Genomic DNA, 26154 nt, shown 5'->3' with positions numbered 1-26154 from the left:
GGTGATATAGCACTAATGGCAGTATGGCATTGGATGCGCTGGTGAACATTGATTGTGCTTACTGTGATTCCCGTATTTCCATATTTAATGGTAGTTCTTAATATTACTCCTGTTTAGCAAAAATATTGTAGATCTTTGCTGATGCTCTTAAGAATAGCAGAGCCTTGAAAATACAACAGAACATCTCTCTGCAGGAATAAACAAAGAAATCTATGCTTATTTTAATGAGCATGTAAACATGTTGGGAAGACAGACTAGCTATTGAACGTATGTTAATACAAACTCTTTAAAGCACATAGCTGTTATGCTTTGCCCAGTACCATCTTAAACATGAATATTTTGGATTTCTAATGAGTACTCTCAGTTGTGAAAAAAGACAATATTTATGCATAACCATGAAGCACTGGTGGGCTTCTAAGTATCACTCTGCACCAGCTATTCTAAGTTTTCTTTTTAGTGGAAACATTTTATGTGCGATCTGAGATACTGGTTTATATCATAACTTTGCTGTTGTCCCCAGTACTGATAACAGAATACAGACATGTTTCTGCAAGAACCTGTGAAGAGGTTGCTTTACATACAGTAAATAAAACCTACTGCATTCATGCTATGAAATTCTAGTAGAAGAGGCATGGAATGAGAAATGTCCCAGAGTAAGTTTAGTTCCTGGTGTTGGAAATAAGTTTATTGGAGGAAAAAAAACCTACTAAAAGAAATCACCCTACTCCATCACAAACTCCATAGGCATGTCAGTCATAGCAGCTTTCCCAATGGACAATATGTTTTTCTGTGCCTATTGGAGGAGACTTCAGTTACAATATTTGAGACTCCTGGTCTGGTAGTTGGATATGAGTTGTTCATAACAGGCCAGAAAAATGGACATAATTCCCGCATTGGGTAAGATGGAGCAGAAGTGAGTGGAAATAGGTTCATAAGTATTTCTTTACCTGAAATCAACACAGATTTCCCCCCCCCTCCAGCCCCCATATTAAATTGTGGGATGACAATGATAGATGCTGTAGTAGTACAAAGTTAGCTTTGAAGGGTAAGGGACAGGTGGTTATTCAGAGATATTACAAACACACAGGACTCCATAGGTGTTATACTTCACATACCCAGAGAGGAAAGTTCACAGAGTCTGTTGGAAAAATAGATAATCGAACTATCAAAACAGCCTTAAATCTGTCACATTGGAAAATATCATTAATGTGAATTAAAGTGGAACTTTGGTAGGGTCAGTTGAATGAATCCAAGTGGATTACACTCTGAATGTGGAACTGTGGAATGTGGAATGAATCCAAGTGGAAGACACTTTGGAGCAGAATGTTTTAGGAGCCCTGAAGAAAACTGAAGTAATTTGGTTTCTCAGGATATTAAAACTTGAAATGAACTAGTTTGCAGAGCCTTGGAATGTGCATTTTTAACCGTTATTTCACCCTTAGTTGTTCAGATATCTGTGAGATTTAGCTTAAGAAGATTTAAAGAATTCTTTTTGAAACTGGTATGTCTGTTCTCTGGTAATGATTTTTTTTTTTTTTTTTAAAAGTTTGAACTCGGTATTTTAGTCAGTAGTAATTTCCCAGTCGTTTTTTACTGATAGCAGTCATACTCAGACTTGTGTTGAATATTAATACAGTCAGGAAAATATTGTTTATAAAATTACATGTCATATGAAACAACCTAGTCAGAGCCAGGAGCCCTTTATTGTTTCAATTTAATTTTATCTTCTAAGTGGTATCTTACTTCCTGATCTGTTACATGCTGTATAAGTTTACAAAAATTAAAAAATTTAGCTGTTCAATCTCTTGTTCTAAAGCTGGCTGAAGTGGATAGGTGCTCTGAATGACTTCTCTGCCTGAGCTTTGAGAAGGGTAGATATCTGGTTCTGTTTTGCAGTAGTGTTTATATAAACTTTGAACAGCTGAAGACTGACTTGTTAATGTATTGTTGGTAAACTGGAAATTTACATGCCAAAACAAATTAGGCTTCCCCCCCCCCCCTCCCTTCTGGAATTGATGAAGGTTACCTCTTTTGTTTAAAGATACAGACAGAATGCTTCTCAACTTCAACCATTGAAGGAAGTAATTTTACTACAGTTATGATTATAATTTCAATATCCTAACTTTGCTGATGTTTGAAAGCAACCATATGAACTGGCGAGTGACCTGTTTTCAGGTCCTGGGATGTTACTTTGTAAAGAGATTGCACCTTGTAGTTGAGATTGGGAATGTTAAAAATTCACTAGTACAAGTATCAGTGTGCATATGCAGACTAAGGATTCTTCCGAAGAGATTTTTCACAGATTTTTCTTGTAATTCTGTAAAACGATAATGTCAGAATTTATACTGACTTACTGGTGCTGGCACCGATCTTCCTATATACTAGACTTAAACCTCTATAAAATTTACTTTGGCAGGGATGATGTTACAGCTCCCTTTCATTTATAAGGTGCTTCTCTGTAGCCATTTCAGATGAATTTTGTCATTTTTAGAGGTGTTTTTTCCTAAAGTCTCTACTTCTGAGGATAGACTTACTGAAATCTGGAAACTTGGAAATTTCCAGGACGTGCAAATAGTTTGGTCAAGGCAGATTCTGGGGTTGAGGCAGAGCAGGGAAGTGTTAGCACCTTCTTTCTTTTCTCTTAGACCTCAAAGGAAAAAGCATCATTTTTCTGCAGATATGTTTTGTGTCTGTGTAAAGCAACCTATGTTTCTGGGGAATAAGATTTGATGAATTATTCTAAATTTTCAGATATTTTTTTTCATAAGGTCATACTATTGATGTCTCATTAGTCTGTGAGCATGCCCTTTCATTGACAAGCTTGTGGTCTCAACCTTACATTACCAACCAAGCCCCATATTCTTTTCCAATAACTGTTCTGTCCCCCAGCTGACACGTTACATTTGAACTACAGGTAGTCTTGTCTGTTGTAAATGTCAGCTATACTCAGCTTGATCCTAGGCACTGGTTTCAGAAAGTAGTACTTCCAAGTCTATACATGCTTTCAGAAACATTCTATGACATATTCTCAAGGTCATGGAAACAAAGGAAGAATAAATTATCTGCGGTATTGAAAAGCATGAAGATGTTACATTTCTCCTCTCATTCTTTCCCACACATTTTAGACCCATTCATACTGCTGCAGTAGATTCTAAAAACTTAAAACTGTAAGAGGTGCACGGACTACTTAGAAGAGAATAAGGCTAGGAAAGTTACTGACAGTGATGCTTTGTGGTGTACAATAGGGGATGGCATAGCAGCTTCTTAAAGTTGCCTTGATAGCAAATAAAATTAGACTAAGCTGCAGAGCGCGGATGATTTCTGTGAATGTTCTTTTCATCTCAGGGGTACTTGAATTTCATGAATATGTATAATGTAATGTTGCAAAAGAAGGCAACAAAAAATAAGTTTGGTCAGGAATAAAGGTTAAAATAAATTTAATGGTATATTGTGTATGTAAGAAATAACTTTCTGAAATGCTGTGGGCTTATCTGTATCCTGCTTAAAAAATTAATCTCTAAGGTCTGAAGAATGCAGAACATCTTGTACTGCTTACTAGGAGATTTTTATGACTTCATTAAGGGCAGTGCTCAACTGCATCCATAGTGCATCATTTGAAGCAATTATTGCAAATGAAACCTGGGAGTTTAAAAGAATTCAGGAGTTATTCTTGTTATTGTACTTCATTTGGTCCTACAGATCTGCAGAGAAATGGTAACTATATCCTTCCCATTTCCTTCCTCATACAAGTGCAGAATAGGGAATATGTGGGGAGGCAGACAGCACAATAGACCAAGTATTATTGGAGTACTGCTTGAGATATTTTTGTGGCCACTGGCAGCCCTTTCCTTCAATTATCTTTCACAGTAACTATGAATTGGTGTAAAACAAAATTCAGATGCTGCTATTGTAAATTATCTTCATATAGTATTTGTGTTAAAAAACAAGAAACAAGACATTGCTGAAATAAAACTGGGACTAGGACGAGTTTCTAGGCCACCACAGGTATTTGTGCAGATGTTATAAATACTCTGTGTTTCACAGTCTTGTTTAAAAAACAAACAAACCCCCCCCCCCCCCCCCACACCCCCCCCACACACACCCCCACACCCACACACACCCCCACCCCCCTCCCCCCCCCCACACACACACCCCACACCCACACCCACCCCACACACACACCCCCACACACACCCACCCCCCCCACCCCCCCCCCCCCCACACACACACACCCAAAAAAAATCCCCACCCAAACTTTTTTCCCCAACCTGTTTCAAGGGGCTAATAATGGCTAAGATCACTATGAGATAAAATGTTTTCCTTGAAGCAGTAATAGCTTTTAAAACACTCCTTTGGGCCTCCCAGGTTTGTGTATGAATGTGGGGATGAGATCTGCAGAGGAATGACTTTATCTGAGGGCACTTTAAGTCAGCATTGAGCCAGTTTGAAATACTGCATACACCCTTGTTGCAGACTAAATTCCTGCTGTTTGGATCAAGAACTGAACAGTTGTTTGTTTTTCTTCTTTTTACAGTGGAAGCTCGTAGAACTAAAATGATAGCTTTATGGTGTTTAAAAAACCTGAATGAAAGCCAAAAAAATGCTGTGCTCTGATTGGCCTTATTCTAACCTTGTTACTCCCAATAAAGAAGAAACTAAGTTTTTAACAAGAGCTTTGCCGTGTAGAGATAGAGATGTATTGCATCTAGATAAGTTCTATTCTAAGCCACTTCCTGAGTGGCTGTTTCAACTTCATTGAAAGTTTCAATATAGAGATGGTGTGATCTTGATAACTATTGAGGAAAACAGTAGGATTGCTTTTCATTTAGTGCCAAAACCAAAAGCTTGTCAAACCATCGGCACATTAAAATTTCTGATTGGTAACTGGAAAGAAAAATTCTTCTTCCTTGTTCTTTGTAGTTTTGATTGTGTATTCATACTAACATTCTCTCCCTGCTGGTTGTGGTTTTGATGTGCTTCTCAGTTTCCTGTTGGTCTTGCCATGTTCATTACACTCCTCACTAGAAATATTTGACTAGGCTCTATTTTTGTATGTGTTTATGCACTCTATCATAACTGTTGTCTTACCATCTGTGTACATACATTTTTTTGGCCTGAGCAAGCTGAAATATTGATGTTCTGGGGCAGCTAGTGTGTATTTCAAATGTTCAACTTGTGCATTTGCAATGCTCTCTCATAAAGTTTTTGTTTAGACTAATCTTTGTATGGTGGTTCAAATGATTTTCCTGTTGTTTGAAACCAAGTTATAAAATCTCAGGAAACACAAATTCTAATAGTTACAGTCCCTATAAGCAAAGGACATAAAGCAGGAGTTACTATGGTTTTCAAGGTGGGCAGTAAACTCCACTGTTCTGAGTGAAAGGAAATTGTGCAATTTCAGCATGTATTTATTGGATGACTTGTTTATTCAGTCCTGTAGCATACACCCCACCCTGTTACCTTGAAGAAAAGACAGTAAGAATCTACGTAATGCATAGTTTTAGAATTTGTTCTCGCTGTTTTACTAACCCAGGATGTATCCTGGGTAGAACAGGCCTGTTATGGGAAATTGAGCTATATTAGTAATACGGGATTTCACATTACTGTAACTTAGTTTTCAGCAAAATAGTAGATTACACACTAAAACTGCACAATGAAGTAAAGCTGTTATTGTTTTTTTTTTATTTTCATAACCTGGACCAAGAAGAGGGTAGTCAATCTAAAACTTTGTAAACTGATTCTCTTTACTATGGTTGGATTTATGGCAGCATGCAAATGTAATTGACGTAATTAAATATATTTTCTTCAGCTGTAAGTTTGTAATAGCAGAAGAGCTTAACTGTAGCTTTTTACTAAGAATTTTTGCACAATCAAAAATTGATGCTGTGGTCAGATTTTTAGACAGGCAAAAATGTTTTTGGCACAAAGACATTCTGGTTTTCATCTGAAATAAGATCAGAGAAAAACAGCTAATTTCTTTTAGGTAAATAACTATCCCTAGATGTTGCTTCTTCTGGCAATCAGTGATTACACAGCATTTTTATGCACATTTGAACTTCCATGAAAAGGATGCAAGTGACCTACTGAAATTGGAAGGTGGGAGGGAAGGAAGAGACTGATGACCTGCTTCAGACCTATATCAATTTGGCCAAGTTCTCCTTTCTGACAAATTATGTAGCATTTTACCAAAAATACTTTTAAAATCACAAAGTCCGTTTTTCCTTGAAATTTATTACAGCTCTCAGCCAAGAAGTATGGCTTATCTTTTTGTATGTAAAGTATTTGAGAAGTACAAGCTTGTTAGTGGGAAGGTAAGTCACAGGTCATTTTGTGAATGTAAAAATCATTGTAGGCAGCTTTTAGTATCTAAAGCATAAGTAGAGAAATGAGAGGACAGTGGCCCAGCAAATGTTAAATATGTTTAACATTTTTGCTTTTTATTGCAAATATTTTACTATGTGTGCTTTCAAAAGATACTATAGAGGCTAAATACTTTCAACCTGCAAAGGAACTTTATGACAGAGTACTGCAAGTTAGTCTTTAAGGGTGTTAGCCTTAAATGTTAGTGATTATTTTGAGCCTGAAAATTACCTGCTTAAGTATCCTTCTCCATGTAAGAATAGTAACACGTGTCTCTTTCTTACCCTTGCCATCTTTTGATTATTCAACTACACTGTCAAAATACACTTCAGAAATTGTTAGGATAAGACAAACCATTAGATAGCTTAGCTTCAGGTGGTTGGTTAGGGAGATGATGCTATTTTGTCTGTTCCAGAATGTGTAGCTTTGGGGTGGATATATGACAGTTGTCCTGACTTCTGCCTCCTGTGTGGCACATTTCTGGGATGGGATTCATACAAAGTATAATCAAAGAGCTTCTGCTTTAGTCAGTGCTTGGTTTATACATTTGCATCATAATTATAGTCTTAGTGGTGTGCAAAGACTATGATCTACAAAGGGGATCTTACACCTTTCAGGGGTATACAAAGAGAATATGATCTGCTTGGTACTATTCTATTTAAGTTCTTCTGCATATCCTTACCGTAAGAGCCCTTGTGTGCCTAGTACTCTATGGTGAAATGAATATTAAAATCTGTTGTAAAATTTCAGTCTGAGGAAAGAAGTCCAAATTTATAATTTGTTTTGTGTGCATCTGTTTCAGTGGTGTGCTCTGTATTCTTTATATGCTGTATATGCAGATAAACATACAGAATTAACACAATCTATATATCAATGCAGGTTGCTGCCTTGAAGTACATACCATCAGTTCTTCATGATGTTGAAATGGTCTTTGATGCCAGGTTACTGAGGTGAGCTGCTTTTGAGCGTATAGTAGATGTATCACATGGTGTATAAAATTTATCGTTGCTGTCAACAAGAAATTCTTATAGAGCAGTTTGAAGTCAACAAAGCTATGACAGCTTGTACTGATCAAGACAGGGGTGGAACTCTGGGCGTATGTTTTTAACCGGGAGTTCTCATCTGTCTTACATCGTGACAGAATTCATTATTGTGTCCTGATACTTAAGTAATAACTAGGTGAATAAAGTGAGCAAGTGGAACAATCTGTGTTTTTTTCCCTCTTCCTCTCTCCCTGCCCCTCCCTTGAATAAGCCCTATTCCAGAAAACCAAACCTGATTTTAGCAGTTTGAAATAATTATCTATCTTTATTTGACAGACAAAGATAAATTGCCTCCACCACGTGCAAAAATATTGTTATTCCATTGAAAACAATGGAAAACAATAAACACTTGTAAACATGACCAAAATCTAGTTCATCCTCATCTTGTTTCTCTTGAAAGTTTTTTTTTCTAACCTGCTACTGATCTCTTGTCAATATTTGTGATATGGTAAATAAATCTAAGTCTTAAAACAAAATAGATGTTTAGAAATACGTGATCATGTGTTCTTTCTCTGTTTATTAACACATGATGAATTAATCTGTACAGTATTTATGACACTTTTCCTTTACATACAGCCAGCTGCTCTATGAATTTTACACTTGCATTCCACCAGTGAAACTACAGAAGCAGAAAGTGCAGTCCATGAAGGAAATAGTATGCAGCAACCTTTTTAAAAAACAAGGTAAATAAAATAAAATGCCTTTAAGGCTTAAAATAGGTGTGAAAATGTTGACTGATATGTTTTGTGCAATTCATGTTTGAAATTGAGTAAAACTAATACTGAGAGAGTGTGAATGCCAGAAGTCTAACCTCTGGAGAGGATTCACCTCTTTCTACAAGATGGCTGTTGTGCAAGGGGTGACTGCTAGCCTAGAGCAAGGAACAGGTGAGTCTCAGTGGAACAGTTTTCTGTGTTTTTCTTATGATGTAATGATTAGATGGGTGGAGATACATATATCCTTTCAACCCATTTGTAAGCTCAATAGTGAAATATGAATGTGAAATGAAACCTTGTGAACACAGCTTATGTTATATAAGGCCTCTGTCTGGGCAGAGGAAAAAGTCTGATTGTGCTGTAATATGGCTCCGCTGCAATGCAGCATCTCCGTTTATGGGAATTACGAAGTTTCTTAACCTTTATCAGAGCCTGGTGTCTTTCTCCACAGTCAGGAGTGATACGTGATATTGAACTGTCTTTATCGGCCTTATGCTTAATTTTCCTTCATATTATTACAGAAAGGGAATTTTTGCTAAAGGAATCCTGACAGAGAAGCCCAGTTCTAGGTGGTTGAATTCATCTTCGTTATTAGGTGTTCGATCTCCTTTCTTGTGAACTGAGTGGTTTGGTTCTCTCTTAGCATTTCAGTGTTGTGTAGAAGGCCTCCAGAACTGAAAGGCACACGAGCTACTCGGATAGTGTCCCTTTTATCAGAATTTCAGTTTCTGAAAATTTATACGCAATGATTTTAGGAACTTGACAGTACAATAATAGGTAGCAAATAGTACTGAGCATGAGTAGAGTGAGAGGATTGCTCTACTCATCTCATTCTTCTGTGTTGCCAGAAGAGAGATGCAGTTCTGATTAGCTAGGACAGATAAAAATTCAGCTTTATTTTAAGACCTGTGTTGCATTCTATTGAGACTGAAATGTGTATTGTAAGCTATAACAATAATTAGCTGTGTCTGTTGTGTTTTGAGACCATTGTAGATTTACTGGACAAAATCAAGAAAATAACGTAGTTGGTTTTATTGTTTAGAATAAGCTAAGTAGTATTTTATCCTATATTTATGTTATTAATTTCATGGTTATCAGCAGTGATTTCTTTTTTAACTATGTGTAAGACTCAAGGTTGCTTGAATCAGTGGAACTTAAGTAGTTACAACTTGGGTATCTGCAGGCACTAGTCCAAGCTAGTAAGAGGAGATCCAACTAGTTAATTTTCAAACAGATGCAATTCTGTTTTCACAATTGTTTCCAGTAGTTTACACTATTTCTATTTTACAAGTAAAGTCTGTTATTGCACTACCAGTTGGTTTTAGTGCTGCTTCTAAGATCAGAAGCGCCTGTCTTAGCTTTATCTCTGTTTCTTGTGGTGAGTAGCATTTAGACCAGATGAAAAAATATCCTCTCACAAAGCTGAAAGGCTTTTGGGTTAAAATAATGCTCTCTTTTGAGCACTTGTTGCTAATAGAATTCTATCAGTTACATTGACTATGTTTAATACTGAAGAAATTAAGTGTAAGATATGAAGGTTTTTTGGGGTGCATGTATGCATACAATCTTCTGTGCAATCTATAGGTACATAAGGTACCGGCCTAAACTCTCAGGTTATGAAAGCGTTGATTCATCTCTGGAAATCCACTGCTTTGCTATCTGCAAGAACAGTTAAAGACTTAAAGCAGCTGGGTAATTCTAATTTTGATACTAAGGATATTACTTGTTTTAATCTGACTTTTGTTAAATTTTACACTTTCAGTGTGACACATTAGACTCCAGTCAAATACCATTTTTCTGGAAGAAAATCTCAACTTTTTCTTGTTCTGTCTCAGAATTTTAGAAGATAGAGCAAAAGCAGACACTGCTGTGGAATAATAATGGTTTGATAATTTTTCTTTGAAGATACTCGTCACATTGAAATACATTGGGTATTGGTTTGTATATCAGGAGTGTTGGTCAGGGCAACAGATCCCATGCTCTTACTTTAAAGAATAAAGCCCTAATAAAGATTCAGAAGGAAAACAGTTGAGCACACAATATCCTGTGTGCTTCACAGTTCTGCTGACTTGCATCTTACTCTGTTCAGTGACAGCTCCTTTCTTCCATATCTGTGTATGCTCCAGAAGAGAAAAGAGTAGGGTTTTGGATTCCAAGGGAGCTACTATTATAGTCATCTTAGTGTGGTGCTCATTTCATGTGTTAAACAGGCTTTTGCTTTAGCTGTGGTCTGTTAATGCAAAATGTTCTGTAAAGAATTTGCTGTTTGCAGATAAATAATAATAGATTGCTGTTTGTTTGTAAATGCAGCTTGTCTGATGTCTTGAAATATATAGCTGGTATGTCATTGGAAATGTCTGCCTTGGAATATGCTGTGAATTATGAAAAGAATATATGTTTTCAGTTTCTGTATTTTTAAAGGTAGTAATGAATAGGAAATTTTGCTAAGAGGATTTCTAATTTTGAGGAGCTTTTATTAAAACAATAAATGGTGCTTTTTGTATACTGCTGACCAGATAATCAATACATTGTAATTTTTCCCAGACACACAGTTAGTGGATTGATTTAGTCTTAGATTCTTAGATTTATGAACTGAAAAAAAAATAAAAATGTCCAAAATCCCTCTGTGCTATCAAACACTTGACAGCAAAACCAAGCAACTGAGACCATAAAGGCAGCCTATAATACCCAAACCAGTTTGCCAGCCTAGTTGCTTTGCACTGGATCCTGTGTTACTGAATAGATCATTGTGATCCAAACTTGCATTAGTCGTTGACAGTTAAAGTGTATGCATTTGATAATATGTAGAAATTAACAGCTTGTTTATATGCTTATTGTGATTATATATGCAAGATATATGTTAAAGTGTTTTTACTGTAGTACTTCTTATAGTAATACTTGGTATATAATTATATAATAATACTTTGATGCTGTTGTTTTTAGAGGAACCTGGGGAAATAGATTGATCATTTTTAAATTATTCCTTTAAAACAAAGGATGGCCCTCTGAAGAAGGAGTTGCCCAGAATATAGAAATCAAGTTCATTTAATTTTAATATAAATCTAAAACATGCCCAGTCTGTGTTAGCTTTATCATGACGTATTATTTTAGCAATATCTGACTTATGTCATGATATTGCTAACTAGAGAATATTCATTTAAAGATTTTGTACTTCAGTATTTTGATGGAATAGCACAATAACACTGCTTCTTGTTGTTACTGTAGAGTTTAAATGTTATACATAACTGAACCTGTCAATTTCCCTTCCCGCTCCTCCCCGCCTTCCTGGGTTGGGCAGGGCGGGAGGCAGGCATACCTTTTCACCATCCTCAGTGCAGCTCAGGGTCAAATAGAGTCTAGCAAGCATATTTTCCTTTCATGGAATGGTGTTATGATGAAGTTGCCATTCCTCCACCGCTTTGTATGGCCAACTATGTTACTTTTGCCTCAGTGGTGTTACCTGAGTAGTTGTTGGGGTGTTTAGTCAAAGAGTTTCTCTTTTGGGTGATGATCTTTATAACTTTCCTTTCACTCAACCTGCCCTTATATTACTAATGGCAGAAAATCAACCTTGGGATAATCACAGTGTGTCTTTTATCTAACTGATATTTTATGATTATTTGCATTTATGTTTTGTTTTCATATTGCTTGGATTTAACCTTCAAGTTGTAATTACCATAGAGGAAAGTCCACAACATGTTTGAGTATATGCACTGAGAATGTGAAAAGACCAATACACGATTAATTATCTCCGACACTATAGTACTATAAAAAAGTTTCTGTACTGTGCTATTGAAATATTATGCACGGTACAAAGCAAACAAGTCCTTTTTCTTGTACATTGATGTGGTGTAAAATACAAAATTCCAAAGGTGGTTTTTTTTTCTCTACATTAAATAATATTGTTTTAAAATGAATTGTGTAGCAAACCAACTGTGTTTGCAGGGTGTAGACAATGCCTGATTCATTACTCCAAGCAATGAGGTGGAAGGTAATTTACAAGAATGAAAGCATATGTAGTGTTTCACATAATAGGATGCATCATGATAATTAAGCTAAGATTGCCAACAGTATCATTAACTAAAGTTCACATTTATCTAGAGCAGGTAGTATTTTTTTCTGTCATGAATATAGAATATATTTAACCAAATTGCTAATTACAATGAAGTCTATTAATTTGCATGTGTTTCAAATTATCCATTTTTCTTCCAGGCTTTAGTATTTAGTCTCTTTCCACATAGTTCATTACAGTTCCAGTTTCAATTCACTTATTTCCATTCCTGATTGCATTGTCTTTATAATTCAATTGGATATCATATATTAGTATTTCTTTTCCTTTACCCATTGATGTTCACAGCATTTTCTAAGGAAGCAGACTTGGAAAAACATGAAAGATTTGAAAAATTTGTGAAATTTGTTTTTATTAAGTAAGTTACAAATGAACCTGAAGTTGGAAGCCTTGAGGTTAAACTGAATTTACAGATACATATAATTAGACATTCAAAAGTTTTCACTGTAGACTGTCACGGGAAAGAGTGCTTTTGTCAGATAGGATGCATGGTCCTGTTGACTGCTACTGTAATTGGTCTTCAAATGCCCCACAGTGCTACAGCGCTTTTAGAAGCCTTTAAATTACATTGACAGATTTTTTTGTTGAGGCACCAATTTCTTGTTCCCACTCTGTAAATATAATACAGCTTAGAGGAATTATGGTGGTTCAGGTGTTTGAGGGGCTGAATGGTGGAAGGCTGATGCTTTCAACTGCTTGTGCACTTTCACCATAACGTTTAAGAATATTCTAACAGGATGTGTGAGCAAATGCACAGACATTTATCAGGTTTTGTCTTCAGACAATATTATGTCCTTCTTGATCAAAGGACAAGAAATCTTAACCCTAATTTTTGGCACTTTCATTCTATATCACTCAATAATTCATTATTTAAAGATATCAGAGGGAAAGAAATGATTGTCTTGTCCTGTATAAGCACCCCTAATGGGATTTTAAAGTCTCATTTACGATGTAAGAAGCTGTCTCCTGTCACATATCTTTCCCTTTGTATAGTGGGATGTAATGGATTATTCTCTCCCTCATGTGAAATTCTGTACTGGAAATACCAAAGAAAAGATATGTTAAAATTGATTCATTTCTATGTAAAACTACTTTTGATGCATAACTTTTTTTTTTTTTTTTTTAGTTTTTGATTTTTAGAAAACCTATTGCTAAAATTCCCTGACCATCTCTCCATTTTTGAGAGACCACCAAATTTAGACATAGCTCTTAACAAATTACATGCAATTTTTATTGTAGTTAGTGTTCCTGAGCTTATAGTGTTTGGAGCTAGATTTTTATTCTAAAATGACCATGGGTTATTTGCCAACATTATGCTGTAATTTGTAAATCAGTTAGCCTGGGGATAATAGGCTTGGGGTTTTTTTTATTGGTGTGAAATGAATAAAAAGTACTTGAACATATAATAAAATGTCTATGTATTTACACTGCTGCTTTTGACTTCGTATTCTCTAGAGGTCCACTCCTGATTAGGAGTTTGTGCTGTAGCAGAATACTGTGAGATCTACTCCGAAGAATATAAACTCTAAGTAGGTCACACAGATGGTCTCTGGCAGGAGTGGGAATAGAGTTGCAGTCTCCTGGCTTGAAATCCAGGTCCCCTACTCACTGTGGCTGTAGACATAGCTACTGCATGTTCAGCATATGCAAACCACTTGCTGATTTTGGAAGAACAGCAGCAAGAGACATATGTTAGCAGTAGGGGTTAATTTGCCAGATGCCAGGAGAAATGCTGAGACTGTAGTAATTATTTTTTTTTCCTAACTGAAGAACTCTCTCTACCTGTCTTGTTTAAACAACAGTACAATACTTACACACAACCATCATTAGACTAGTTTCCTAACATTTATGTGTACATTACTGAGTTTTACCTGTGAAATACTTGGATTCTTTCATTTCACTGCTTGAAAACTGTTGGCAGTTCATCTGTTGGTGATCTAGAAGAGCAAAGATTTAAGTCAGATCTGATATTTATTCATCAAGTAATGCATGTATTACTTGCATTTCTAAATTTCTGTGGTGCAGCTGAGGAAAACTGTTAATAGATTGGTCCTGTGCTATGAATATTGTGTGTGTGTGTTATTAATTATATACAGGTTAAACTATGGCATCTTTTCAAGGAGATTATAATCTTAAATACTGTAATATTAAATTTAAGCAGACCCAGTGAAATAAGTGAACTGTAATGTAGCATGTGTAACATAGCATGAAGTGAATGCAGATGGGTTGGGTAATGTTATTTTTTTGTACAGTGGAGCCTCAGCAATTTAAGATTGTCCTGCCAGACTCTTTAATGAACTTTGTCTGAAAAAAACGGGAAGATAGTGACTAGTGCCTTCATGTTCTTCAGAATTCTTCTTTTTAAAGGCCTGAATTTGTTACACAGGCTATGATATGTCAGCAAATGCAAGTTGGTGTTGTATAATGCCTATCTTTTACAAGGAATATAATGTTTAGGGTTTTGTGAATTTAGGTGTTTTGTTTCATTTTTTTTTCTTTGAAAGATCCAGCTGTATGTTCAGGGTGTGGTTTCAGTATTTGCAAGTCAGGGTCAACAAAGAAAGATTTTGAAGTGTCGGCATATAATCAGCATCAAGTCTGTAGTCTTTCTAAGTAACCCAAATAAAGATTTAGAATTAAGTGCATTGTTTTTACTTTCAGGACTGTAAGAAAAAAGTTTTGTTTAAAAAAAGTATAAGAAACACTAATTTCTGATTAAACATTTTCCAGTTTGTTTATTTGTTTATTATTACTGGAATTGAGTTATAGATATTTGTTTTACCTGTTCTTGTAATCTTATGTTTTACTCCTACTGATACGAGTATTTAAGCCAAAGTTTCTTTTTTTTTTTTTTTTTTGTTTTCTGTGATTGTTTTCCTGCACTGTTTTCAACACAGCTTTTCAACATTTTAAAATGTTTGAATGTAAGAAATTGTTACCGCATTTGACCCTCCCATTTTTTGCTGCTGGGAAAAAAATTGAAAATACTCATTGTTCATAAATTCCTTTTAAACAGTTCTCTATTGAAACACAAAATCTTTCCTGTGGATTCAGTCTTGATTTTTTTACTTAGCTTTGAAAATATTCATTTCAGAAATACATTCGGAGAGTAGGGTGTTTTTTTTTGCTTCCTCAGTTTGTGGTATGTGGTAGTGCCTTTAGGGGTACGTTACCTTTAAAGCATCACTTCAAATTCTGTATTCTTTTTTTGCCAGTTCTCTTCCTGTGGTATTTTGATATGGATAAGGATGGCATGTGCATATCTCTAGGTATTTATCTGCACACTTTTCTGATGGATGCATGTAGTTTAAAGCCATTTCTTCTGTTTATGGAGGAGTAGGTGACATGCTTGATATAGCTGCTGGTAACTTTTCCATAGACTTGACCCATTATGGCAGGTTTTTAGTTATATTAGTTTAAAATCTTGATATATTGAGGGAAATTTCAATCAAGTTAGGTGAACTAGTTTTAACAATGAACTTCTAAATATATGCGTAAAAACTCTGTTTACAGCTGCTTCAAGTGGAAAAGAGAGAGCAAAAACATATTACAGAAGTTGATATGAAGCTGTTACTTGAGCAAAATTTTGGTAATCAAATGAAATGTGGAAATATGCACAATATTCCATAATCCAAACACAAGACAAATGTTTGACTCTGCAGAGAAGATACGCTGACAGGCATTCATGGCAGGCTGGCAGACTATTATGATTGCAAGCTGGAAAAGGCACTGAATGCTTCAAGTGTTGTTTTGGCTACAGCAGCTACAGTGTTACATGTTGCTCTGGCTGCCTTCAAATACATGGCATTATTCAGCTCCCGTGAGGAGTGGAGAAACTTCAAGATCTGCCTTGAAGTTGGGAACTGGCTGTATTCTGCAGTGTTATGCTTGGTGGCCGTGGTGTGCTGTGACCGTCAATGCTGTAGCTATTGTGTATCTAACCTTACTTGCTGATGCTTGCTTTGCATGGTCAGCAGAAGCATTGCGTGCGGTCTTCAAAGGTTCCACCATTGTGTTTCTCCATCCTATGTTATTACTAGACAAAAAGTATTTTCCTCTCACAATGCTGTCAGGCTGTGTAGGTGACCTGTAGTATCTCCCCTTTCTGTGGCTCTTACCTAATCTGTGAAATTTAAATTCAGATTTAGCAATGAATAAAATATATACCATTTAAAATTCATTACTTCTAGGCTTCCAGCAAAGAGTTAAAAAACAAATATCTAAGAGGGAAGATTTTTAAAAGAAAGATGCCTACAGTTGTGAACAGATGTCCTCTGCGAAGAAGCCCGGCACTTTAATTGAGCACTGACGACCGTCAGAAGTCTCTCCTCATTGAAAAGTGTTGTTCAGTGATTTTATTTTTAAGGATTTGCTCTAAATCTGTATTCAGATGACACCTATGTCCTTATTAAATTGGTATGCCAGTTTTTGAGTGGGCATGAAGCCATCCTAACAGATGGATATGACTACAGGCATGCCAGGGAATAGAGAGTCTTGTTTCCTAAGGGAGAGAAAAGTGGTGTTAAATCTTTATTACCATTTTGGCTGCACATAGGCAGCAGTCAGGAATGAAGCCCGTCTGTGATTTTTGCTGAAGGAGACCCAAATGTCTTTTTTAATGACGTTATTGCATTAATGACAGACTTTGAATTTCACTTACCTGTTACAGAAGAAATAATGAGATATTTTCTGGAGAATAAAGTGAATAGAGGGGTTAGAAAAACCCAGCCAAACCCCAAACTGAAAACAGAAAACTGATTAATCTTATGAGAATGAATCTACCTGTCCTTATTCATGAAGGTGCTACCAGGGAACTTCTCTCTGAGAAGTGGGTTGGAATTTGGGGTTGATATGTACTTTTAACAGACCTTGACGAAATAAAAGCAAGATGCTCAGAACTGTATGTTGATGTTTTATGTGTTCAAATACCATTTGGCGAAGCATATGTTTTATTCTGGCTTCTAGAAACAAAAGCCAGTCAGAACATTTGTTTTTTTCATGGGTCTGAAAGTTAAGAAAAAATATATGTCTCTGACAATGTTATCACATCATTTATCAAGTTGAAGTGCAGGACCCAGCGCTAAGCCTTGTTGAACCTCATACAAGTGGCTCCAGCCGTTTGATGCAGCCTCTCCAGACCCCTCTGCAGAGCCTCCTGCCCCCCAGCATATCAGCACTCCTGCCTGACTTGGTGTCCTCTGCAGACTTGAGGGTGCACTCAGTAAGGAGTCTGGATCATCAAATACTACAACAGAAAATTTCACTTTGGCTCTTTATTTTCTTGATCACTGTCTTCCAGATAGTCTTATTTTTTTTTCACCCCTTTTCCCTAGACAAGGAGTTGTTCATGCTCAAATGAGCACTTTGCTCATTTTGCTTGCTTAACTTGTGCAATGATACATTAATATTATAATCTGGAATTTATAAACCCATTCAGAAAACTTTTCCTTGTCCCAAGATAATAGAGGAATTTCATATTTTGTAGGATGTTCTAGTGAAATGGTTTTACCAGGATTTTTTGAGATAGGAAGGCATGAGACAGTTTTATGTTAATATGAGTCCACCTGTAGGCTCAGGCTGAGACCAGGACTTGTTCACTACCAATGCTAGTCTTTTCCGGTTACTTTGATTGCATGCATTCATCAAAACATATATGAATTGCATCCTCATATGGGGTGGCTTTAAGTGATAGGGATCTTATAAAACCTAATTCATGTTCCTTTTCTAAGCCTTTTGTCTTTTGTTTATGAATAATGTCCTAGAATTACATTATCTGAGTTGTTCACTACACACAGAATAAAGTAATTATCCTGTATTGCCTTAACTAACAAGCTACATTTATCTAGCAGCCAGTCACAAAATACAGCCTTTCTCTAAACCAAAGTAATTAGCACAAAAAAATACAGTTTGCTTATAAAAATATATATTGATCAACTTTTCCATTAATTAGAATTGCTGGTTTGGTTATTTAGAAAAGCAAATAATATAGCAAAGCCTAGTTAAACTACCTTTGAATTTCCATGTAGCTTTTCACTTCAACATTGTTCACATCTGAAAATGCATTGTAAATAATTGATCAGCTGCATATGTTAAGTCCTTGTAATAGATTCTGTATGTATCAAATATGGATCAAATTTTAATTTATAATGGAAAGTACAACTGGGAGTAATGAGGCTTGCAGAGTAATTAGCTCTTAAAACTGGAGATCAATTGTACATTCTGTCTCAGCTGTCCTCAGTACAACAGAAAAATTTTGTCTACACAAAAAGCTGTGCTTTTTTAATCTTTAAGAAGTATGGAATGGGTTTATGCAGAAGAAGAAATATGTCAAAGACCTATTCTTTTTACCAAAATACATGTGTGTGGTTTTTAAATGAATTACAGACAACAGTGAAAATACTACATTCTGGTAGGATAATTCTGAAACCATGGTATAGAGGAGTTTTAAATTCAGTGAAGTTTACTTCCATTCCTATTTAAGGTGTCCAGTGCAACTTGTAACTCATGACCTCCTCTACACTTCTCGGTCATTGGTTAAATGGGTATCACTGGCATGTGAAGTCAGATGGAATTTAGTGATTAATATATACATAATACCTACCTTGAAATACTACTTTTTTTTTTTTTAGTACAATTTTCAAATTTAATTTAGCTGATTTGGGGGATCCCCCTTGATCAATGACTGTTCTTCACTTCTGAAATAAAGCTTGTTAAGTATAGATTTTTATTATGATTTACTATCCAGTTGCTTCCTGTAACTTTAAAACCTACCCAAAGAGAGCTTTTGTACTTGCTAGCTGTCAGACATTTCACAGGAGATGTTAATGGCTTAAATACTGAGCTGGGTATTATTTTGGAAGAGTCAGGGCAATAAATATGTTTATCCTGGCAGATGTGAAACTGGTACATGCATGAAACGTTCCATCCTCTTTGTGAGCGGTAAGAAGTGGCTGAGATGTTGTGTAATTTGATATGGCTTTGAACTTTCCTGTTAGGAACAGGCTTGTCAGCACAGCAGTCCCTCCTGATTTTTTTTTAAGTGGAAATGTTTTAAGGCACTATTTTGAAGAATAATTTTTTTTTATGAGAAAACAATTGCCAGCTAAATTTTTTACGTGCTGTTGATTAGGAATCTGTATTCCTATGACATGTAATTGTAGATTACTTACAGGTTGTATGTGTTTGTCAAAATATGCCCAGCTTCACCTTGTATTAATTATAGCAGTTATTGTGTTTATTGCAGAATGTTAGAGTAAAAGTTATGCATAATTATAAATAGTGGAGTTTTTACACAGCAGGTTTAAAGTAGAGAACTTCCGACACAAAATGTTGCCATGTATAGACGCAGATATAACTGTAGACAAGTAAGTGCAGTGACACCGCAGGTAGATGAGCTTTATTGCCTGTCATTTGGGTTAGGGCATTGCATCCACAATGCTATAGGAAAGACTGAGGGGTTTAGCTTGTGATGTATGATCTCTTCAGCATATCTTTCATGCAGTGAGAGAAACTGAAAAGGAAGACAAGGATGAGGCAGAGTGGGTATCAGAAAAGAGAAAATGATTTTTTTCACGTCCCTCAGTGCTTGCTGCATGTGTATTTCCATACAGGTTAAATGTATGTGAAGCATTTTTCCCCCCCTCTACTGATGCTGCCTAAGTGATACAGACTGCACTGATAATAAATAGGTTTCTTCCAACTATCTGTAAAGTCATGATTTTGATGTTATCTCTTCTGCTATAGGAAACCATGTTGTTTGAGTCTATGGATTGAAAAAATGACAAGCCCTAAAAATGTTGATTTACGTATATAGGTATATATGGAGAGAGGTACCTTTGTTCCTAGCTTTCTAAGACCCTCCATTTTCCAAAGATTCAAGATCCAGCAGTCTCCTGTAAATTTATTGCTCTGTGCTGGCACTTAATTATCAGTAGTTGGCTACTATCTTCTGGTTTTGAGGATTAGCAGTGCAGTGCACCAAAGTACTGCTATGCTACCCTTAATTAGCAATGTTTGCAATGAAGGATCATAGAGCCTTTCAAGTTGGAAGGAACCTGAGAATGTGTCGAGTCCAAACTCCCACTCAAAATGGGGTCAGCTATGAAGTGAGACCAGGCTGCTCTGGGCTTGCTCCAACTGGGTCTTGAAAAACTCCAAGGGTAGAGACTGGACAACCTCTTTGTTTCACTGATTGACCCGTCTTCATGAGGAAGAAGTTTTTCCTTATGTCCAGTCCGAAGTACTTGTTTCAGTTGTGAGTCCATTTCTTAATTTTGTTTGGCCCATTTTAAAATTTATTAAATTCATGTCATCTTTCTCTAACAGGCTGGAAATCCACTGCAGTTCCATCTTAATTTCTCTTTTGTAATTTCATAAGCAAGTTCCTTGCATGTATCTCACTGAGGTGATGTGCAGCTTCTATCTCAGCAGCATATGGACTGTGTGGAGAATTTAAAAGTCTGGCAAAATAACTCTTTCAGTTCAACCCTGCAGTGGGAAAGAAACAGTCATTGCTGTTTTAGAGAAGTGGGTGTTTATACCAGTAGGTTTAGCAGGTGTTTACACTAATATGTTTATTGGTTTTATCATAAACATTGTGAAATAGAACTTGGTTAGCAATACATGTTATGTCCAAAGGAAAAAATATCCTAGATATTTTTGGAGTGGTCAGAATCTTGATGAATGAATCCTGAACTGATCATACTATGAACTAATTCCTACCAAATTACCCTAAACTATCAAGGACAGTTTTCAGAGACTGCAATGAAAATGAACTAAAGTTTGTTTTCTAGCTTTTTCAAATGTAGGTAGGTAAAAATCCAATTTACAACTTGTACTTCGTTGCTGACTGAATCTATAAACCTTACTTCATTAAAAAAAATAAATACTATCACATTTCAGCAAGTATGAAAGGTATTGCACATAACTTCTAATGTTGCTAATGATATTTCTTAGGTTTAGTTTTTGGTCAAGAAGCTAATGGCACTGCTTTTTTGCATTTATAATTAGTTACTAGGGGTACTTCATGTAAGCAAGTCAAGAAAGAATTTGCTAACAAATCACATCTCAGTTTCAGAAAACTGTATTGGTGTTTGATTTCTACAGCTGTAGACAAGTAATCTATCAGTATTGATGACTTTTGGAGGGGAGTTTGTCTCCATGGGCACAAATCCCCACAGTGCTTTAGAAGTGTTACTACCCCCTGCTAGCATGTTTTACTAAGTGCTTTTTAAATGAAGCTATTCGGCTTCTGCATCGGAGAGCTAGTCTGGGGCTTGCATTAAGTGCAGGAAGCTTATCTGTGTGCAGAATTTGTCACATGCATGAACTGTGAGCTGAGTGAAATTTCTTTTCATGCTGCTCTTTAAACAGGCTTGTGTTGAGATGTGTTCTTTTAACTCATGTTTCCCTAGTGAGTTTGTGATTTAGTCATTGAGTAAGATTGCTCTTGTAGCTTGAAACAAGGGTTACAGAAAATTGGATAAATATGTTTTTATTCATGTTGTGGCATTACTAAAAGTAGAGACACTTTTTGAGGCAAGAAATTATTCTGCCCTTTAGATGTGATTAAAAGCTCCTGGCTTTATATCACTTGGAGCTGTTACTTAAAATAAGAATGATCTGCATGGATAGCCTGTGTTGCTTGATCTGCAAAATTCAGAAATACATTATCTACTTCCCTCCCGTTCTGTTCCTCTTTCTTTCTTACCCTCCTGTCTTCCTGTTCTAGCACCCTTACTTTGGGGGAATTCTGAGCCCCTGGGTTGTTTTAAAACACATTGGATACAGTTTCACCACCTCACCCTCCACTTGTTTATCAGTGAATGTGCTGTATGTCTGGGTAAAGGTGTTGTAAATCATTCCTAAAAGAAAAAATAATAAGCCACTTTTTCTTTTTTGTTTGCAGTATAAAGTTTTTTAGTGTTTTTCTATTATTTTTTCAGAAACTGTGATATGTGTTATTGATAGAAAATAATATCCAAATGGTGATACTGATATTTTTCCAAAGAGTTAAAACAGACAAGAATTTTAATCAATAAGAAATCAGTTGAGAGGAAATGAGTAAGAACTTCATCTCGCTGTTTGAGACTAGAATGCTTCTGGAGTTCTATACAAATTTTATTCTGTGATGGAATCTTTGAAGCTACATTTAGCTCTGTTCCCAGGTTATTTTCATAAATACAACAAATCTTTGAAGCATCTGCTCAGTTATTCACTCTGTTGTGCTGTACTCTTTAATTACATAGCACTTTACAAGTAAGTTGCTACTTAAATCACTCAGTGGCATGTGTCAAATCAGAAAAAAAAAAAATCTTCTATATCTTTTTTCCTAGGTAGACAGTGCTTTCCTTAAAGTTATTTCAAATTTGTGCATCTCGTCCTCCCAATATTTCCTATAAGCACCTCTGTCTTAAAAAGTCAATGTACACGTGAGATTAAAATCTAGCTTACTATTTATGTCAGCTTCATTATATTTACACAAGGATGAAAGTATGCATAGCTCTCACTCTCATAGGCTTCATAGGCCTTTCATTAGAGTCTTTTCCTTGTCTGTATCCTTTTATATGTTCTTAGAAAGTATGTTTCAAAATGATGCACATAGAACAATTCTGTTGCTGTTTGTGTCTTACTTTCAGAAAAAAATAATAAGTATAGTATTTTTCTTGCATTAAAAACTTGTCACTACTCAAACATAGCTTATTTCCAGCTACTTTGTATCTAAAGTGGATAGTTTGTCCTTAAGTGTTTGGGACAAGCAAAAAAGTCTTCAGGATTTAACTGAAACAGATTATTTTTGTCAGGAAGCTGTGTTTTTCATATATGAGAATACTGTTGACTCACAAAAATACCACGCAAGTTTAAGAGTATCCCTTAGGCATGATTGGAAAATCAAAAATTCTACCTTGGAAGGGACTGCAGCTGTTAAGGCGTATTGAGTTTCACTGTTTGGAGGAAGGTTTATTTGCAAATAGCATTTTATTTATATTTGTTAAGATAATATCATTTATTTTAGAATGCAGGGACATTCTGCTTCCTGTGATTACAAAAGAGCTGAGAGAATTACTGGAACAGAAGGGTGATCAGCAGCTCCAGCTCCAAGAGAAGAAGTACTGTGTTGAATTACTCAATAGCATCCTGGAGGTTCTGAGCTGTCAAGACCCTGTAAGTATTGATGATGATGTAGATGGTCCAAGTGTGTAGTAAGCCTGAGCTGATTAGGTAGTAAATTATTGATGCTGATGAATCTCATATAAATTTTTAATACAAGTCAGTGGCAAATTGAACTTTTCTCCCATTTTTCATAAATTTATGTTAAAGGGCAGTTGAGGTATGAAAGGTGAAGTACTGAAATCTATGCTATCTTTTTTTATTTCATAACTTTAAATAGTCAGCTGCTGTAAATCACCATAGTATTATTAAAAGCAGTAAGATTTCTTTGTTTTCTCCTAGCAAAGGTTTGGGCATTTTTATTTTTGACTGGTAAAGTTCAATGGAATACACACTGAAATTAATTAGAATATTATGACTGCAAGCTTGGTTTCAATGGTATTGATGATACCAAGCTGAGTGGTGCAGTTGACATGCCTGACAGTATGCTATTCGGAGGGACCTGGACAAGCTCAGGAAGTGTACCCATGTAAACTTCTTGAAGTTCAACAGGGCCAAGTGCAAAGTCATGCACCTGGGTTCAGGCTGGGGTATGAAGAGATTGAGAGCAGCCTTGTGGAGAAGGACTTGGGGCTACTGGTGGGTGAAAAGCTGGATGTGACCTGGCAATGTGTGCTCGCACCCAGGAAGCCAGCAGTGTCCTGGGCCGCTTCAAAACAGGTGTGGCCAGAAGGTCAAGGGAGGCAATTCTGCTTCTTCGGTCTTGTGAGGTCCTCTGTGGAATACTGTGTCCAGCTCTGGGGTCCTCAGCACAGGAAGAACATGGACCTGTTGGAGTAGGCAACATTAGGCAAATACTCAGCTGTATTTAAAATCAAATGCATTCTATCAATGAGGAGAGCATTGTCTTTAATAATAGGGGTTTTTGGGGTTTTTTTTTCACTGATCAGTGTGATGTGTATGTTTAAACAGCTGGAGAATGGAGGTTTAATGGGTGATTGTACTCTTCACAGGTTTGGACGTCAGTCTTGTAACAATCCAATGAAAATTATGTAATTTGTATAAATGGTGATGTTTAAAAGCATGTAATGCATTCTGTGCTTTTACTGCTATTGGAGGAGGTAACAAGACAAACCTTTTTGTACTACGATAAACAATGGCTTTTTAGGCAACATGTAACACATTGTCATGAAAATTGCTGAGAATTTAAAACACATACATTAAAAAAACAACAAAACAACCACACATTCACATTTGTTTAAAACAAAAGTGGCATTTTTTAAAAATAGTTTCTCTTAAGGAAGGTGTAACCTGTAAACTGGAGATTCTCTGTGAGAAGTTTTTGGCCATTATCTACAGATTGTGTTTGCAATAAATACTGATGAATTTCTAATATGAGGAGAAAAGTCCCTTGGACTATGTTTAAATCCAGTAGTGGTTATCAGCACGACGATCCCTCTGGAGGCATCATATTCATAAGAAACATTGTAGAATAGTTGGGACATCAACAAAAGAAGAAGGTGCTTCTGTTGAGGAAAAAATACATACCCTGGCACACCTTCTGGCAATGCAATTGCTGAACAGGGACAAGGTATATGGCATTAAATATAAGACTTTCTTTTTTTAGCTACAACAGCAAATGCATGACTTACTAGTAGTTTTTTCTTCCCTTGACAGAGAATCTGTAGAGGAATTAGAGAGGAATGAAGCTGGGTTAATTAACATTGATAATATATAGCTGTGGGCTGGTTTCAGGGGCAGTGGGTTGGTTGACATGGATAAGGTGCAGCTGTGGCTGGTTCCTGTGAAGGAGTTAAATAGCTCTAAGGCAGGGGTCCTCAAACCTTTTAACCAGGGGGCTGGTGTGTGGATGAAGTGGCAGGAATTCTTCTGCGGCTACTTGGTTTCCCCCCCCCAACCCCCAGTGGGGGGGCGGGGGCGTTCTGTAAATAGTGGGGGCCAGCTTGAGGACCCCTGCTCTAAGGGGTATGGAAGAGAGACAAGGAGAGGCCCTGGGAGAAGCAGAGAGAAGAAGGGGGCCCAGATGAGGAGAGGCTGACTGGAAGAGGAGCCTGGAGAAGGGACACAGCAGAGGCAAGAATCAGGGTGGACTGGCTTGAAGAGGATGAAGAAACAGCACGGACAGTAGATGAACTTTTGAAACCTTGTGGGGATTGGTGGCTGTGCTGGGGCAAGGTGCAGGAGCTACTTATTGAAATTAACTTGGTATGGGATGGTAAAGGCCTAGTTGCAGTCGGCTAGTTTTGATAAGTGCTGCAACAAGAATCTGTGGGTCACAGTCTCATTTTTTTAGCTATGCTAAAGACTGGTCCTGCTTCAGCACTAAAAATCTGTTTTTGAGGTGACTTACCTGAAGGAGGAAAAAAGACCAAAGGAATGTAACACCTTCCATACAGAAGTATCTAAGGCATCAAACAGTAATTTGTCTTTCAGACAGTGCAGATGTCTCTTGGGTGCAACATAGATGTTGACTTTCCAGCTGAAGTGAAAAATCTTGTTTCAAAGTTCTGACTTGCAATAGGAAACATTTTGTATTTCCATACTCATACAGGCAAATGGAAAAGGTTCACTGTATGTCCAGAATTTTATCGTAGTAGTGTTTGGGTGGTCTCCTTCAGAGTATCTTTTCAGTCTGATATAGAGAATTGTTTTGGTAATTAACCAAATTATTTCTTATGGGACTGCCCTTGAACCTTAAGATTAATGTAATTTTCTGTTGAACGTTTCATCGCCTTATCTTTTAGCATCTAAGGAAATGAATGATTTGACCCACTGGAGGAGAAAAATTCAGGCATTAGTGGCAGACTCACATTACAACATTAATTGTAAGCTTAAC

At 36.4% G+C, this 26154-nt stretch overlaps 1 protein-coding gene across 1 annotated transcript in view; it reads left to right on the top strand.

The window, feature by feature from the left end:
* Positions 1-26154, top strand: part of DOCK2 (dedicator of cytokinesis 2) — a 197898-nt gene that overhangs the window by 42707 nt on the left and 129037 nt on the right. Inside the window, 3 exon segments of the mRNA XM_055811904.1 lie at positions 7240-7310; positions 7980-8086; positions 23203-23351. Of these exon segments, the coding sequence (XP_055667879.1) occupies positions 7240-7310; positions 7980-8086; positions 23203-23351 (327 nt within the window).

The sequence above is a fragment of the Falco peregrinus genome, chromosome 8, assembly GCF_023634155.1.
Source record: "Falco peregrinus isolate bFalPer1 chromosome 8, bFalPer1.pri, whole genome shotgun sequence".
Classification (NCBI taxonomy): domain Eukaryota; kingdom Metazoa; phylum Chordata; class Aves; order Falconiformes; family Falconidae; genus Falco; species Falco peregrinus.
The sequence above is the reverse complement of the archived record's forward strand: the minus strand, read 5'-3'. Positions and strand labels throughout refer to the sequence as shown.